The sequence below is a fragment of the Mercenaria mercenaria genome, chromosome 9 (genome assembly GCF_021730395.1).
Source record: "Mercenaria mercenaria strain notata chromosome 9, MADL_Memer_1, whole genome shotgun sequence".
In the NCBI taxonomy this organism is placed as follows: domain Eukaryota; kingdom Metazoa; phylum Mollusca; class Bivalvia; order Venerida; family Veneridae; genus Mercenaria; species Mercenaria mercenaria.
Window position 1 is genome coordinate 80,394,124 of NC_069369.1, and position 15,171 is coordinate 80,409,294.

The window sequence follows — 15,171 nt, forward strand, 5'->3', positions numbered from 1 at the left end:
ATATGACCTTTGACCCCTAAGTGTGACCTTGACCATGAAATGAGACATCCAAAACATGTGCTCTGCATGTCATCTCAGTGTGATGAACATTTGTGTCAAGTTTCTTTGAAATCCTTCAAGGGGTTCAAGAGTTACAGAGCGGACACGAAATTGCTAACGGATGGACGGACAGACGGACACCGGGACCATAACATCATACGTCCCTTTGGGCGTATAATTAAATCCATCAGTAATTACAGAGATAAATGGAAAAAAGAGAAAGTTAAAAAAACTTTAACCAAGGTGGGGACGCGGAAAGATGCCAACGCTGGGTCGAGCAAGATAGCTCTCCTAATACTTCGTATAGTTGAGCTAAAAGACAAATCTGCGAGTATTCTTACCAAAGGACATATTGACGGGGTTTATCCTGGATGGCTGTTGAGGTGTACCCGAGGCTCGAATCATCGACATACCCGACAGTCCTTGTAGAGACAGAATCTGCATCTGATCCTTTATAAACACAACAAAAATGTCATAAATCATGTTTACATGTTAAAACAAGAGGGTCAAGATGACCCTGGATCGCTCACCTGAGTAATATGAGCTACATGTTTCAAATGTCAAACTGATAATTTTTAGAAATTTTTTGGAAGATTTTCTGATGTACAATCAAGTAACCCCTGCGGGGGTGGGGGGAGGGGGGCCAATTTTACCCCGGTGGTCATGATTTGAACAAAGTTTGTAGAAGTCTACTAGGCAATGTTACATATCAAATATCTAAGATCTAGGCCTTCTGGTTTATTTTTTGCAAATTTATGAAGATTTCCCTATGTACAATCAAGTGACCCCTGGGGCTGGGTCAATTTGACCATGTGGGGGAGGGGGGGGGGGTCAAGATTTGAATAAATTTTGTAGAGGTCCACTAGGCAATGCTACATGTCAAATATCTAAGCTCTAGGCCTTCTGGTTTATTTTTAGAAAATTTTGAAGATTTTTCTATTTACAATCAAGTAACCCCATGGGGCAGGGTCAATTTGACCCTGGGGTCATGATTTGAATAAATTTTGTAGAAGTCTACTAGGCAATGCTACATGTGAAATATCTAAGCTCTAGGCCTTCTGGTTTATTTTTAGAAAATTTTTGAAGATTTTCCTATGTAAAGGCGGGGTCAATTTTGATTTGAACAAATCTTGTAAAGGTCCACTAGGCAATGCTACATGTCAAATATCTAAGCTCTAGGCCTTCTGGTTTATTTTTAGAAAATTTTTGAAGATTTTCCTATGTAAAATCAAGTGACTCCTGGGGCGGGGTCATGATTTGAACAAATTTTGTAGAGGTCTACTAGGCAATGCTACATGTCAAATATATAAGCTCTAGGCCTTCTGGTTTATTTTTTTAAATTTTTTGAAGATTTTCCTATGTAAAATCAAGTGACCCCTGGGGCGGGGTCAATTTTGACCCTGGAGTCATGATTTGAATAATTTTAGTAGAGGTCCACTAGGCAATGCTACATGTCAAATATCTAAGCTCTAGGGCTTCTGGTTTTTGAGAAGAAGATTTTTTAAGATTTTCCTATGTAAAATCAAGTGACCCCTGGGGCGGGGTCAATTTTGACCCTGGGGTCATGATTTGAACAAAATTGGTAGAGGTCCACTAGGCAATGCTTCACACCAAATATCTAAGCTCTAGGGCATCTGGTTTTTGAGAAGAAGATTTTTAAAGTTTTTCCTTTCGGTTGCCATGGCAACCAGAGTTCTGCATGGAATTCAATTCTTTGAACAATTTTGAAAGGGGGCCACCCAAGGATCATTCCTGTGAATTCTGGTGTAATTCTGCCCAGTGGTTTTCAATTAGAAGATTTTTTTAGAAATTGTTGACGCAAGACGCACGATGGACATCAAGCGGTCACAATAGCTCACCTTGTCACTTTGTGACAGGTGAACTAAAACAAGAGGACCATGATGGTCCTGAATCGCTCACCTATCCCCACATGACCCAGTGTTGAACTGTGTATGACGTCGATATTTCTATTATTTGACATAATGACCTAGTTTTTGAGTACATGTGACCTAGATATCATCAAGATAAAAAATTCTGACCAATTTTCATGAAGATCCATTGAAAAATATGACCTCTAGAGAGGTCACAAGGTTTTTCTATTATTTGATCTAATGACCTAGTTTTAGAAGGCACGTGACCCACTTTTAAACTTGACCTAGATATCATCAAGATGAACATTCTCACCAATTTTCATGAAGATCTCATGAAAAATATGGCCTCTAGAGAGGTCACAAGGTTTTTCTATTTTTCGACCTACTGACCTAGTTTTTGATTGCACATGACCCAGTTACGAACTTGACCTAGATATCATCAAGCTGAACATTCTCATCAATTTTCATGAAGATCCATTGAGAAATATGGCCTCTAGAGACATCAAAAGGTTTTTCTATTTTTAGACCTACTGACCTAGTTTTTGACCGCACGTGACCAAGTTTCGAACTTGACCTAGATATCATCAAGATGAACATTCTGACCAATTTTCATGAAGATCTCTTGAAAAATATGGCCTCTAGAGAGGTCACAATGTTTTTCTATTTTTAGATCTACTGACCTAGTTATTGACCGCAAGTGACCCAGTTTCGAACTTGACCTAGATATCATCAAGGTGAACATTCTGACCAATTTTCATAAAGATCCCATGAAAAATATGGCCTCTAGAGAGGTCACAAAGTTTTTCTATTTTCAGACCTACTGACCTAGTTTTTGACCGCACGTGACCCAGTTTCAAACTTGACCTAGATATTATGAAGGTGAACATTCTGAACAATTTTCATGAAGATCCATTGAAAAATATGACCTCTAGAGAGGTCACAAGGTTTTTCTATTTTTAGACCTACTGACCTAGTTTTTGACCCCACGTAACCCAGTTTCGAACTTGACCTAGATATCATCAACGTGAACATTCTGACCAATTTTCATGAAGATCCATTGAAAAATATGGCCTCTAGAGAGGTCACAAGGTTTTTCTATTTTTAGACCTACTGACCTAGTTTTTGACCCCACGTAACCCAGTTTCGAACTTGACCTAGATATCATCAACGTGAACATTCTGACCAATTTTCATGAAGATCTCATGAAAAATATGGCCTCAACAGAGGTCACAAGGTTTTTCTATTTTTAGATCTACTGACCTAGTTTTTGACCGCACGTGACCCAGTTTCGAACTTGACCTAGATATCATCAAGATGAACATTCTGACCAATTTTCATAAAGATCCCATGAAAAATGTGACCTCTAGAGTGGTCACAAGCAAAAGTTTACGCACGCACGCACTGACGCACGACGACGTACGACGGACGCCACACGATCACAAAAGCTCACCTTGTCACTTTGTGACAGGTGAGCTAAAAAGAAGAAGAAAAAACTGCTTGTGGAATTTTTTTTTTAATCTTAAAGTTTCTACCAGTGCCATGATGTGCAAAGGGTGAGTTATGAAAACAAGAGGACCATGATGGTCCTGAATCACTCACCTCTTCCCACATGACCCAGTTTTGAGTATGACGTCGTTTTTTCTATTATTTGACATAGTGACCTAGTTTTGAACTTGAGCTAGGTATTATCAAGATAAAAATTCTGACCAATTTTCATGAAGATCCATTGAAAAATATGGTCTCTAGAGAGGTAACAAGGTTTTTCTATTATTTGACCTATTGACCTAGTTTTCGAAGGTACGTGACCCTGTTTTGAACTTTACCTAGATATCATCAAGGTGAACATTCTCACTAATTTTCATGAAGATCTCATGAAAAATATGACCTCTAGAGAGGTCACAAGGTTTTTCTATTTTTATACCTACTGGCCTAGTTTTTGACCGCACGTGACCTGGTTTCGATACTGACCTAGATATCATCTAGGTGAACATTCAGATCAATTTTCATGAAGATCCATTGAAATATATGGCCTCTAGAGAGGTCGCAAGATTTTAATAATTTTAGACCTACTGACCTGATTTTTTACCGCACGTGACCCAGTTTCAAACTTGACCTAGATATCATCAAGATGAACATTCAGACCAACTTTCATACAGATCCCATGAAAAGTATGGCCTCTAGAGAGGTCACAAGGTTTTTTTTATTATTTGACTTACTGACCTAGTTTTTTAAAGCATGTGACCCAGTTTCAAATTTAACCTAGATATCATCAAGGTGAACATTCTGACCAATTTTCATGAAGATCCATTCACAAGTATGGCCTCTAGAGAGGTCACAAGGTTTTTCTATTTTTAGACCTACTGACCTAGTTTTTGACCGCACATGACACAGTTTTGAACTTGACCTAGATATCATCAAGATGAACATTCAGACCAATTTTCATACAGATCCCATGAAAAATATGGCCTTTAGAGAGGTCACAAGGTTTTTCTATTATTTGACCTATTGACCTAGTTTTTGAAGGCACGTGATCCACTTTAGAACTTGACCTAGATATCATCAAGCTGAACATTCTGACCAATTTTCATGAAGATCTCATGAAATATATGGCCTCTAGAGAGGTCACAAGGTTTTTCTATTTTTAGACCTACTGACCTAGTTTTTGACCGCACGTGACCCAGTTTCAAAACTGACCTAGATATCATCAAGATGAACATTCAGACAAACTTTCATACAGATCCCATGAAAAATATGGCCTCTAGAGAGGTCACAAGGTTTTTCTATTATTTGACCTACTGACCTAGTTTTTAATGGCACGTGACCCAGTTTAGAACCTGACCTAGATATCATCAAGCTGAACATTCTGACCAATTCTCATGAAGATCTCATGAAATATATGGCCTCTAGAGAGGTCACAAGGTTTTTCTATTTTTAGACCTACTGACCTAGTTTTTGACCGCACGTGACCCAGTTTCAAAATTGACCTAGATATCATCAAGATGAACATTCAGACCAACTTTCATACAGATCCCATGAAAAATATGGCCTCTAGAGAGGTCACAAGGTTTTTCTATTATTTGACCTACTGACCTAGTTTTTGATGGCACGTGACCCAGTTTCGAACTTGGCCTAGATATCATCAAGGTGAACGTTCTGACCAATTTTCATGAACATCTTGTGAAATATATGGCCTCTAGAGAGGTCACAAGGTTTTTCTATTTTTAGACCTACTGACCTAGTTTTTGATGGCACGTGACCCAGTTTCGAACTTGACCTAGATATCATCAAGGTGAACATTCTGACCAATTTTCATGAAGATCTTGTGAAACATATGGCCTCTAGAGAGGTCACAAGGTTTTTCTATTTTTAGACCTACTGACCTAGTTTTTGAAGGCACGTGACCCAGTTTCAAACTTGACCTAGATATCATCAAGATAAACATTCTGACTAACTTTCATAAAGATCCCATGAAAAATGTGACCTCTAGAGTGGTCACAAGCAAAAGTTTACGGACGGACGGACGCACGCACGGACGACGGACGACGGACACCGCGCGATCACAAAAGCTCACCTTGTCACTTTGTGACAGGTGAGCTAATAAATATCAGAGGAAATTTTCTGTAAGCTAAGTCTGGTAGGAGAGAATCAACCATCATGTAAACACGTGAAGCACTGGTTCCATGTCACTGGAGATTTTTTACACTGATAGGGACAATAAAAGACACTCAGAATGGGTTTGTATAACAGAGTTAGGTGCAAATTATCAAACTAGACAACAAACACAACTTTAAACCGTTCCTGTACAAAACTTTTCGCCTACAGTTATTTACATGTCTAACTGCAGCAAATTAAAAATTTAATGCCACAAGTAATATCACGACAACTTTATGTGTGCTATTCAAAAAAAACATTTTGTACATTAAACTTTGGGTTAAGCACCATTTTTAATATTTCAGTTTTGTATAAATGTAGGCCGCCAAATAACCTAACCAGTGTTCCTGGATTCTGTACCAGGATGGACTTGTTCTCCAAAAATATCCATCAACTTCCACACAAGAATCAGGTGGAGAAGGAATTACTTAGAAAAAAAATCTTCTCCTGTCAAATCCTCAAAACAAACCTTTGCTTCGTTCAGGTATCAAACTTGTGACCATTTTATTGTCTAAGACTCTACTAACTCAGCTAAATCTAGCCAGCTTTTTCTTTTACAGGAATTAACCAACCGAATTTTTTAAAATCAAAATTCCACACATTATGTTGAAGTGTACTTACTTTAAGGGCCTTGTTCTCTTCTCTCAGCTGTTGCATCTGGACATGCATGTAGTTGGCGTTGGTTTTAACAGTCTCCTCAAGAGTTGACAGTCTTGATGAAAGGGCAGAGTTTACCATCTCTAGGGCTCTCAGTTGAACTTCAACTTTGGTGGGGCTCATATTTGCCCTGTCACGACTCTGAATAATAAATGCATAAATTTTCAACAATCAAACTGAAATATGTCTGCCAACTTCAACAAGATTTTGAAAAAAAAAATGTTGTGTAAAAGAAACAAAATCAACAACTAATATATAAAGTCTTACTCAACTTCAAAAAAAAATTTTAACTTTTGCTTTCTTATATGATCATGTCGGTTATAAATGTACTTTTCAACAATATTTCAATTACTGAAGAGCATACAGCACCTTGAATGCAACACTTGATCTCTACAAGACACAGCAAAACACTAACAAGGTACTCACCGATATAGTGCATGTATACTTAATCTGCCCTTACCTATTTAATGACGAGTGTCCAAGACAAAATAGTTTGCTAAAGACAACAACAAACCATATATCCCAGTTCTGAACAAATAGCATTTAACACTGATATCTAAAACAGTGGGTTTTTATGTTTTGAGCCCAAAATTTAGCCAAATTCCCCTCTCATAAAGGTATATCTACTCCTCCGATTTTGACAAATATTTCTCACAAACACAAACAACAACAAATATTTAAGCCAACAATTACATACATTATTATGTAAACCTTATTACTATGGGTTTTTTTTTTACCATTTTCTTCAGTAATATTACATATTTTCAAAAACACCACTTTTATTTTGGTGCGATTTTCCCTGAATTTTAATCAATACAGTGCAATTTTCCTAGTAGACCTGCCCTCCATTACCCAAGAAAATCCAGAAAAACATTTTTAAATGCAAAACCAAAATTTTAACTTTTACAATAAAATCAAAAAATCTTATTCTCACACAGACCTGAGATGGAAGTGGTAAAACTGGAGTTCTTGGACTTGGATTTTTAATTGGTTCCTCATCAGAATCTGTACCGGACCCAGCGGTATCATATTGCTGACTCGTGTTGGACAGGATACTGTCAACAAGACCACCTCCTGACTCCAGGGATATCAATTTACACACAACATCATCTAAATCTCTCCTTACAGAATCCTTCAACTCCTGTTGGAATTAAAAATGGAGAAATATTGTAAAATTATTTTAATTTCATGGCCATAAAATTATTCCCAGTTAGATTATGCACATTTTACAATCTATGCATGTTTCATGTACATATCTGCATAAATGGGAATACTGGATGATTCTGGTAAAAAAGCTATCTAGAATATCTAGATATAGACAAAATTGTCTGAAGACATAAAAAACTCTATTTTCTCTTCCAATTTAACCACAAATATTGTAAATTTAGCTGTGCTGAAGACTACCTGCAACAAAGACAACTTTATTTCATTTTTCATTGTACAGTCAAATTTTGTTCACTCCAACTCAGGTAATTCGAACGCAACCCTTCACTTAAATACCTCATCAGGTCCTGGCAAAATCGCTCTTTATAATTTATAATTGTTCGACGGTTTGAACTGCGATAACTTAAACAATTTTCAACTGTCCTGTCAAATTCGGGTGAATGACCTTTGTATATTTAACACTTTTACAGAAAACTGAAAACAAGAGCACCACAATGCGGAGCAATATACGCCCAAAAGTATTCTTGTTTGAAGGTATTTTTGACCCCTAAGTGTAACCTTGACCTTGAAGCGAGCCATCTGAAACATGCACTCTGCACGTTGTCATGCTGAGGTGAACATTTGTGCCAAGTTTCTTTAAAATCTGTGTAACAGTGTACGCCCTAAGGTATGACCGTTAAGCCCTAAGTGTGACCTTGACCTTGAAGCGGGCATCCAAAACATGCGATCTGCATATCGTCTCGATGTGGTGAACATTTGTGCCAAGTTTCTTTAAAATCCTTCAAGCAGTTCAAGAGTTACAGAGCGGACATGAAACAAAGTCTAATGACCTTTGACCCCTATGTGTGACCTTGACCTTGATGCCAGCCATCCAAACATGCACTCTGCATGTAGTCTCATGGTAGTGAACATTTGTGTCAAGTTTCTTCGAAATCCTTCAAGGGGTTCAAGAGTTACAGAACGGGCACTCTGCATGTTGTCTCAATGTAGTGAACATTTGTGTCAAGTTTCTTCGAAATCCTTCAAGGGGTTCAAGAGTTACAGAACGGACACAAAATTGCTAACGGACGGACAGACAGATACCAGCGTCATAACATAATACATCCCTTCAAGCATATAACAATGACTGCATACTGTTTAAACAACATCCTTTCATGTTTGAACAACGTTTTACAAAATTATGTAATTGTGGGAGCCCTAGCTAGAGATTTCAAATGGAAATGTATTGCTCAAAATCATCCTTGCTTATTTTATGTCAGTACAGATATAAAAGAAAATTTGGCATGATAACCTGGCTAATAGACTCAAAAATATTACTAGATATAAAGATAACAGAAAATAGGAACAAACCTCATTCTGTTCTGTTTCCAACCTGTCAAGAGCCTGATACATGGCCGTCTTTGACTTGGAGAGCAACGCTATCTGCTGACTGTTCTGGTTGTTTCCTGAAGAGTTCTGGTTTGTATCCCCATCCTCAGCAAGTTTACGATAGATCTGTTAACATAGATCATACAGAATATACAGCACAAAATGCAATGTCTTTTCAAGGACTTTTATTTACATTTTCAGGGACTATTTTTGTGGACACCATGTCTTGAAATCTTACTCTAAACAACTCAAATATGTCCAAGTACAGAGTAATAATGGAATTTTCACTGTCTGTAAATTGGAATAAAATACGGTCAAAGACTGCTACTTCTGAGAGATATTAGTGCATGAAAGATCTGTAAGTGAATGCCATATTTGTATCCAACAAATCTTCATTTTGTTCTATGTAATCTTATTCTCATAGCTTTGTTTTTTTTTTTAAAAATCAGATGAGCTAAAAATGTACCAATTCAATTAAGAACCTCTATCTACTGATTCATTTATTTATTTATTTTGATGGGTTTAACGTTTGTCATTTCAAATTTGGATTTTCCCCTTCTTCAGATATATTGAGCTAAATTTTCCCCTACAGAGAGCAACCGGTTGTTTTGAAAAGTCCCCCCTCCACCCGCCAAATCACTGATATAGATTTATTCAAGCACCAGCACTAAAATGTTTTTTTGTTTTTGTTTTTTTTCTGGGGGGGGGGGGGGGGGGGGGGTAAGGCACAACATTTTTAAAACACTTACCAGACCAGTATAGTGGGAAGCCTCAGGCTTATACAAATTTTCAAAAGCACTCAACGCCTCTTTGTAGTTCTCCTGTTTCATTGCAATGACTGCCATGGCAAATTTCACTTGTTCTCTAATATCCTTCACTACAGCCGGATCAATAATATCGTCACCAGGAAACAACAGCTCTTTTGGTTTTCTAATACCGATGTTCCTAATAGGTTAAAAGAAAATCAGATAACAGCGGGCACTTAAGGGTGAAGGCTTCTATCACCCACACATCCATGTGCTTCATCAGCAATCTGTTCCAGTAATTCACAAAGCTTCACAATTGACAGTAGGCCCAAACACCAAATAGACCATCATTAAATTTTCACTAAGTTTGGATGCAGCAGTCTCGGCTTAAAACTGCCATAGTCTTTGATATTGTAGACACAGAAAACTGGCCCAATTCACAATGTCTTAGGAATGGCAAATAACTGATGTACAAAATTATCCAAGGTATGACATTTTACTATATCCCTATTCTGGGTAAAATCATCCAACATTTGTAAAAAAAAGATGAAAATAGAGTATAATTCAGAAGTGTTGAATAGTGATTTTGAGTGAAATAAAAATAATTTTAGCCAAGTGTTATGAATTCTACGTCAAAGCAGAAAGGTGCAAGCATATAAAACAGTTTTATACTAACCTATCTTTTCTGTCTAGCATATCAGAAGCAGCAGTCCAGTAGAAAGCTGCACGACCCTGCACAGCTGACAATTTGGGTGTGACTATACCCTCCGCATCTAGTGACTCTATCTCATGTGCCTACAATCAAATTAATTCATAAAATGCTTTTCATACAGCCGTCAACATCAGATGATTATATATCTGGGAAAAAAATATAAAAGAATTTTTGGAACTGTTTTCCTATACTTGAACCTGGATAATGTACCTAATGTTTGTTCTACGTAATTCATAACAGGGCTTTAAGGTAGTTCTGCGCGTTTGATAAACCGGAAGTGATGGCGTAACGTCATTTGTCCAGAAAACGTGGAATAAAGCCTGGATTCGGCGTACGGAAATGAAAATCGTTTTACGAATTAATAGCAACCTATGAGTAAATTTATTACAATGGCATACTTTCTGTCATCCTAAAGTTAAAATATGATATTAAAACATCTGACACGTTAAATATTCAAAATAATGTCTTAAAATTAGCGTGAAAAGTGCAGTTCACTTCAATCATGGTCAAATATCTCAAAATTAAGCACACGGACCTATACATTTTATTTTCCACAATATAGGCCATATGTTTATTTACAACTGTGGGAAGTTTCATTAAATTCTACATTGTAGAAAAATTTCTATCCGCGAAAACGTTATGAATGTTATGATTTTACCATACACTTCCATTATGAAAAAATGCGTGAGGGCTAATTTTTTCAAATCAGTCTAGCAAAACATCAAGCACACGATCCAATCTTTTTTATTTGCCGATTGTCTAGGTATATTCTGAAGTTTTGAAAAATCAAAGTTTAATCAAATTCTACATTGTAGAAAAAATTTCAATCCAAACGTGCAGAACTACCTTAACTATGAACTAGCTCAGGTCATTAATGTGGGCTGTAGGCAGTCTGGTTAGTACAGATGTATGAAGGTCAAGAGTATTCATAAAAGGCAACTTTTACTACTGACATGTTTTCTTCCAGGTAAATACATCAATTTTTGGAAAGTCCAACTCCTAGAAATATAAAGCACTGACAAATAATGAATTAAAGCTTACCCTCGCATCCAAAGTTTTTGCTATGTGTACGACTAGAGGCAATGACAGGGCATTTGGTAAAACCAGTCTGATAGTCTCTAACCCTCGCATAATAACTCCCCAAAGCTTTGACATCTTCTCACTGAAACAAGATACAAAAAACAGAAATATTCAGAATAAATTTTCTTTGCAATGTCTAAAATGCAAGAAGTTTTTGGGGTTTTACATTTTTTCTGCTATATATACTGTAAAATCATTAATATTCATGGGAAACTCATTTTCGTGGATTTCATGGCAGCATCAATATACGAAATAAAATCCAAATGAACAAGTAAAATTCCCAGTTCATGAAATAATCAATCATCAAATCAGCAAAAATAAATCTCATGGAATAATTTCTGAATTTACATTTTTTTTTAATTTCAGTAAAACCATAACTAGTACCTTGCTGTTTTTCTCTCCATGTTATTGACAGCTGTCCACCATTCACACTGCTGTTTGTTACATGACGGGGGACTAAGGCAGGCAGGCAGGAGAGCTGGCTTGTCTACAATAGTGTGCAGGTTGCGCTTACGGTCCCTGTTCTGTAACACTGCCCATCTCACACACGCGCACAGGAAAACCTACATTATAAAACACAAAACACAAAATTAAATACAGTCAACCTTGTGCTAAAGACAACATGTGAACTGCAACCACCTGGCTCTGAAGACTGCAAGTTTAAATTCCATTTAAATACTGCAAAATCATATATTTTCACGGTGGATAAATTTACATGGATTTTGTGGCTGTGTCAATCCATGATATTAAATCCAAAGAAAATACCAGTTCAATTCATCTTCAAAATTTGAAATCCACAAATTCAAATTAGCAAGAAAAACAAGAGCTGTCACAAATGGTGACAAATGCCCCCGTAGCGCCTTGACCTTTGACCTGGTGACCCCAAAGTCAATAGGGGTGATGTACTCAATAAGTACTATCAGCAGGTGAAGTTTGAAGGTCCTGGGTGCAGTGGTTCACGAGTAAAGTGCCTTCATGCAAAAAGTTAACGTTGTGACAAACGAACGAACGGACAGTTGAAAACTAATATGCCTCCCTTCGGGGGCATAAAAAAACCAACATCTTGGCCAAAATCAATTTCTTCCCCACAACATTGTATGGTTTCACAATATTTGAAGAGAACTTTAATCGGCACATGAAGTCCAGCTACAAATAAATACAAGCCTCTGGCTTTCCTACGCATGCTCTTAACCCTTACCCTGCTAAATTTCTATATGAACTAGTCCATCTTCCAATTTGGACAGTAACTGTTAAAAGGGGTGCTTTCCAAAAAAAAAAAATGAATAGCGAACAGTGCAGATCATGATCAGACTGCATGGATGTGCAGGCTGATCATGACCTACACTGTTCGCAAAGACAGAAAAAATCGTGTCCAGCATGGTAGGGGCTGATATATATGTTGACTGTACAACAATGTTCACTATTTAGGGTAGAGACCACCAATTGTTTTCCCATAGACTTACATTATAACATTGTGGCGTGTACGGCCTTCCATACATCGAAACATGTATATCTAACTACATAGTTTTCAAGAACTATCTTAGTTCTACCAAAATATCGGACGAAAAACATATGAATAGTGATACTTTATTTAAGTAATTTTCGTGTGAATGAGATGACCCCCTGTTTACATCGTTGGCATGGCGGGAGAAATTCGTTTGATAAAACTTTTTTTCAATACACATAAAATGTAGCAAATTTTGTCAAAATGTATAATAAAATACTGTAAATGCAGTGAAAAAATATCAATTTTGAAAAAATAATCTCTTCCTGGGTTTGTTTACATGACTGACCAATCAGAACGCACAGACGTTACCTTATTCCCAGGTATACACTTACCTCATTCCCAGTAAGTTCCCTGTACTTTTTTGAATTGGTGGTCTCTGACCTACAGAGGAATGTTTTGTATCACATTTTCCAATTTTACAGTGATATTGTCAAACATGATCCAATACCAAATGTCTTACAAAGTTTCATCAAGAAGTGTTCAGTTTTAAGAAAGATATGGACAGTTTACTGAGGTCACCCCCTGTCGATTTATATGCCCAGATTCAGTCCCTGTCGTCGTCTGATTTCAATTTTTCGTGAAGATTTAAGTTATCTGCATTGGATTTAACTTGGAAGCTGAAATATGATTCATTCCGTAAAAAATAGAAATAAAGTCTATTAATTTTGAAAATTCTCTGACATTAGAGAGATAAAAATGATCCTTTTTGGCCCAAAAGCTCAGATAAAAATGGGCACATTTGTCCAAAAACGAGGCCAAAATTTAAAAAATATTCAAATTTCACGCTTATTTTTGCACGAAAACGTCTTTCTACATCATTTACAACAGATTTGTGGCCATTAACATTAACTGTGATGGCTTCCGACGAAAGTCATGTTTTAGCTCTTATTTAGGGTAGAGACCACCAATTGTTTTCCCATAGACTTACATTATAACATTGTGGCGTGTACGGCCTTCCATACATCGAAACATGTATATCTAACTACATAGTTTTCAAGAACTATCTTAGTTCTACCAAAATATCGGACGAAAAACATATGAATAGTGATACTTTATTTAAGTAATTTTCGTGTGAATGAGATGACCCCCTGTTTACATCGTTGGCATGGCGGGAGAAATTCGTTTGATAAAACTTTTTTTCAATACACATAAAATGTAGCAAATTTTGTCAAAATGTATAATAAAATACTGTAAATGCAGTGAAAAAATATCAATTTTGAAAAAATAATCTCTTCCTGGGTTTGTTTACATGACTGACCAATCAGAACGCACAGACGTTACCTTATTCCCAGGTATACACTTACCTCATTCCCAGTAAGTTCCCTGTACTTTTTTGAATTGGTGGTCTCTGACCTAAATCTTTCAGTTTTTCCTACTTTATCTGTTTGTTTTTTTTAATTAATGTAACATATAACACAAGACCCCAATATTTACATAGACCTTTGAAATGTAACCAAATAATATGTCATAAGGCTAGAGGAGTTAGTTACTGGAGGTAGTATCTAGTTCCAACACAGACTTTGGTATCTGGCAGCACAGTTATAATTGGGCCGTTAAAAATATTTTAAGTACTGAAAAAATGAAAATAATTCCTTTAAATTCCATACCTGAAAGGTAAAAAATGTTCTTTATGAATATTTTGTTATCTCAATTGTGATTTTTTGTCACTAATACAGGTTTGCCATGCAACAGCCCAAATATATTAAACCAAAGCACTGCATGCTGGTGCCAACTCTCATTTGTAAAAGCAAGGTAAGAGTTATGGTTCTTGGCTTTCTAACTCACCTACTATACAGTTTCAAAGGTTTCCAACAGAAAGTGGACGTAAACAAAAATCTTAACCAACACACCAATGATCAAAAGACGCCAATACCTCGTAATTTTTTTTTAAAAATCAGTCAAGCTAACAATTCAAAATGTAGTAAGTATTAACTACTTTTATAATTTTAGCTGAAAAATAAGAGAAAGATATCTTTGTTGATTTTTTTACACAAAACAAAGTCTTTGAAAGTGTATAAATTTGATTTTAAACATGACAATCTGCAATTCCCTAAATGAAACCATGTCCCACAAGTAATTTTATTTATTCATCATCTGTGCAAAACTAGCAATAAACAAATAGCTTAACTGTGGTCTGATTAAGGTGTTGTTTTTCAGAATGTGACTCAAGAGTGGTTCAAATAAGCCTAAAGCTTTCATCACAATCGAGCTAAACTAAACTAACAAAAGCCTCCATTTCATAGTACTATACCTGCACATCTATCTGACAAATGGTTCCCGGATCACCACCAGACAGGTCCAATACACTGTACTTCATATCATGAAACAGCTGGTAGCCAACTGAAATAGAACTTTGTCAAATTATCAGTTTGAAAG

General features: G+C 36.5%; 1 protein-coding gene across 1 annotated transcript in view; it reads right to left on the minus strand.

Moving 5' to 3' along the window:
* LOC123547578 (E3 SUMO-protein ligase RanBP2-like) overlaps positions 1-15,171 on the minus strand; it is a 61,392-nt gene that overhangs the window by 14,978 nt on the left and 31,243 nt on the right. Inside the window, exons 14-22 of the mRNA XM_053551846.1 lie at positions 15,047-15,135; positions 11,673-11,851; positions 11,250-11,370; positions 10,173-10,291; positions 9,500-9,695; positions 8,733-8,876; positions 7,159-7,359; positions 6,183-6,359; positions 381-489 (exon numbers count right to left, since the gene is read on the minus strand). Of these exons, the coding sequence (XP_053407821.1) occupies positions 381-489; positions 6,183-6,359; positions 7,159-7,359; positions 8,733-8,876; positions 9,500-9,695; positions 10,173-10,291; positions 11,250-11,370; positions 11,673-11,851; positions 15,047-15,135 (1,335 nt within the window). The remainder of the gene's footprint in view (positions 1-380; positions 490-6,182; positions 6,360-7,158; positions 7,360-8,732; positions 8,877-9,499; positions 9,696-10,172; positions 10,292-11,249; positions 11,371-11,672; positions 11,852-15,046; positions 15,136-15,171) is intronic.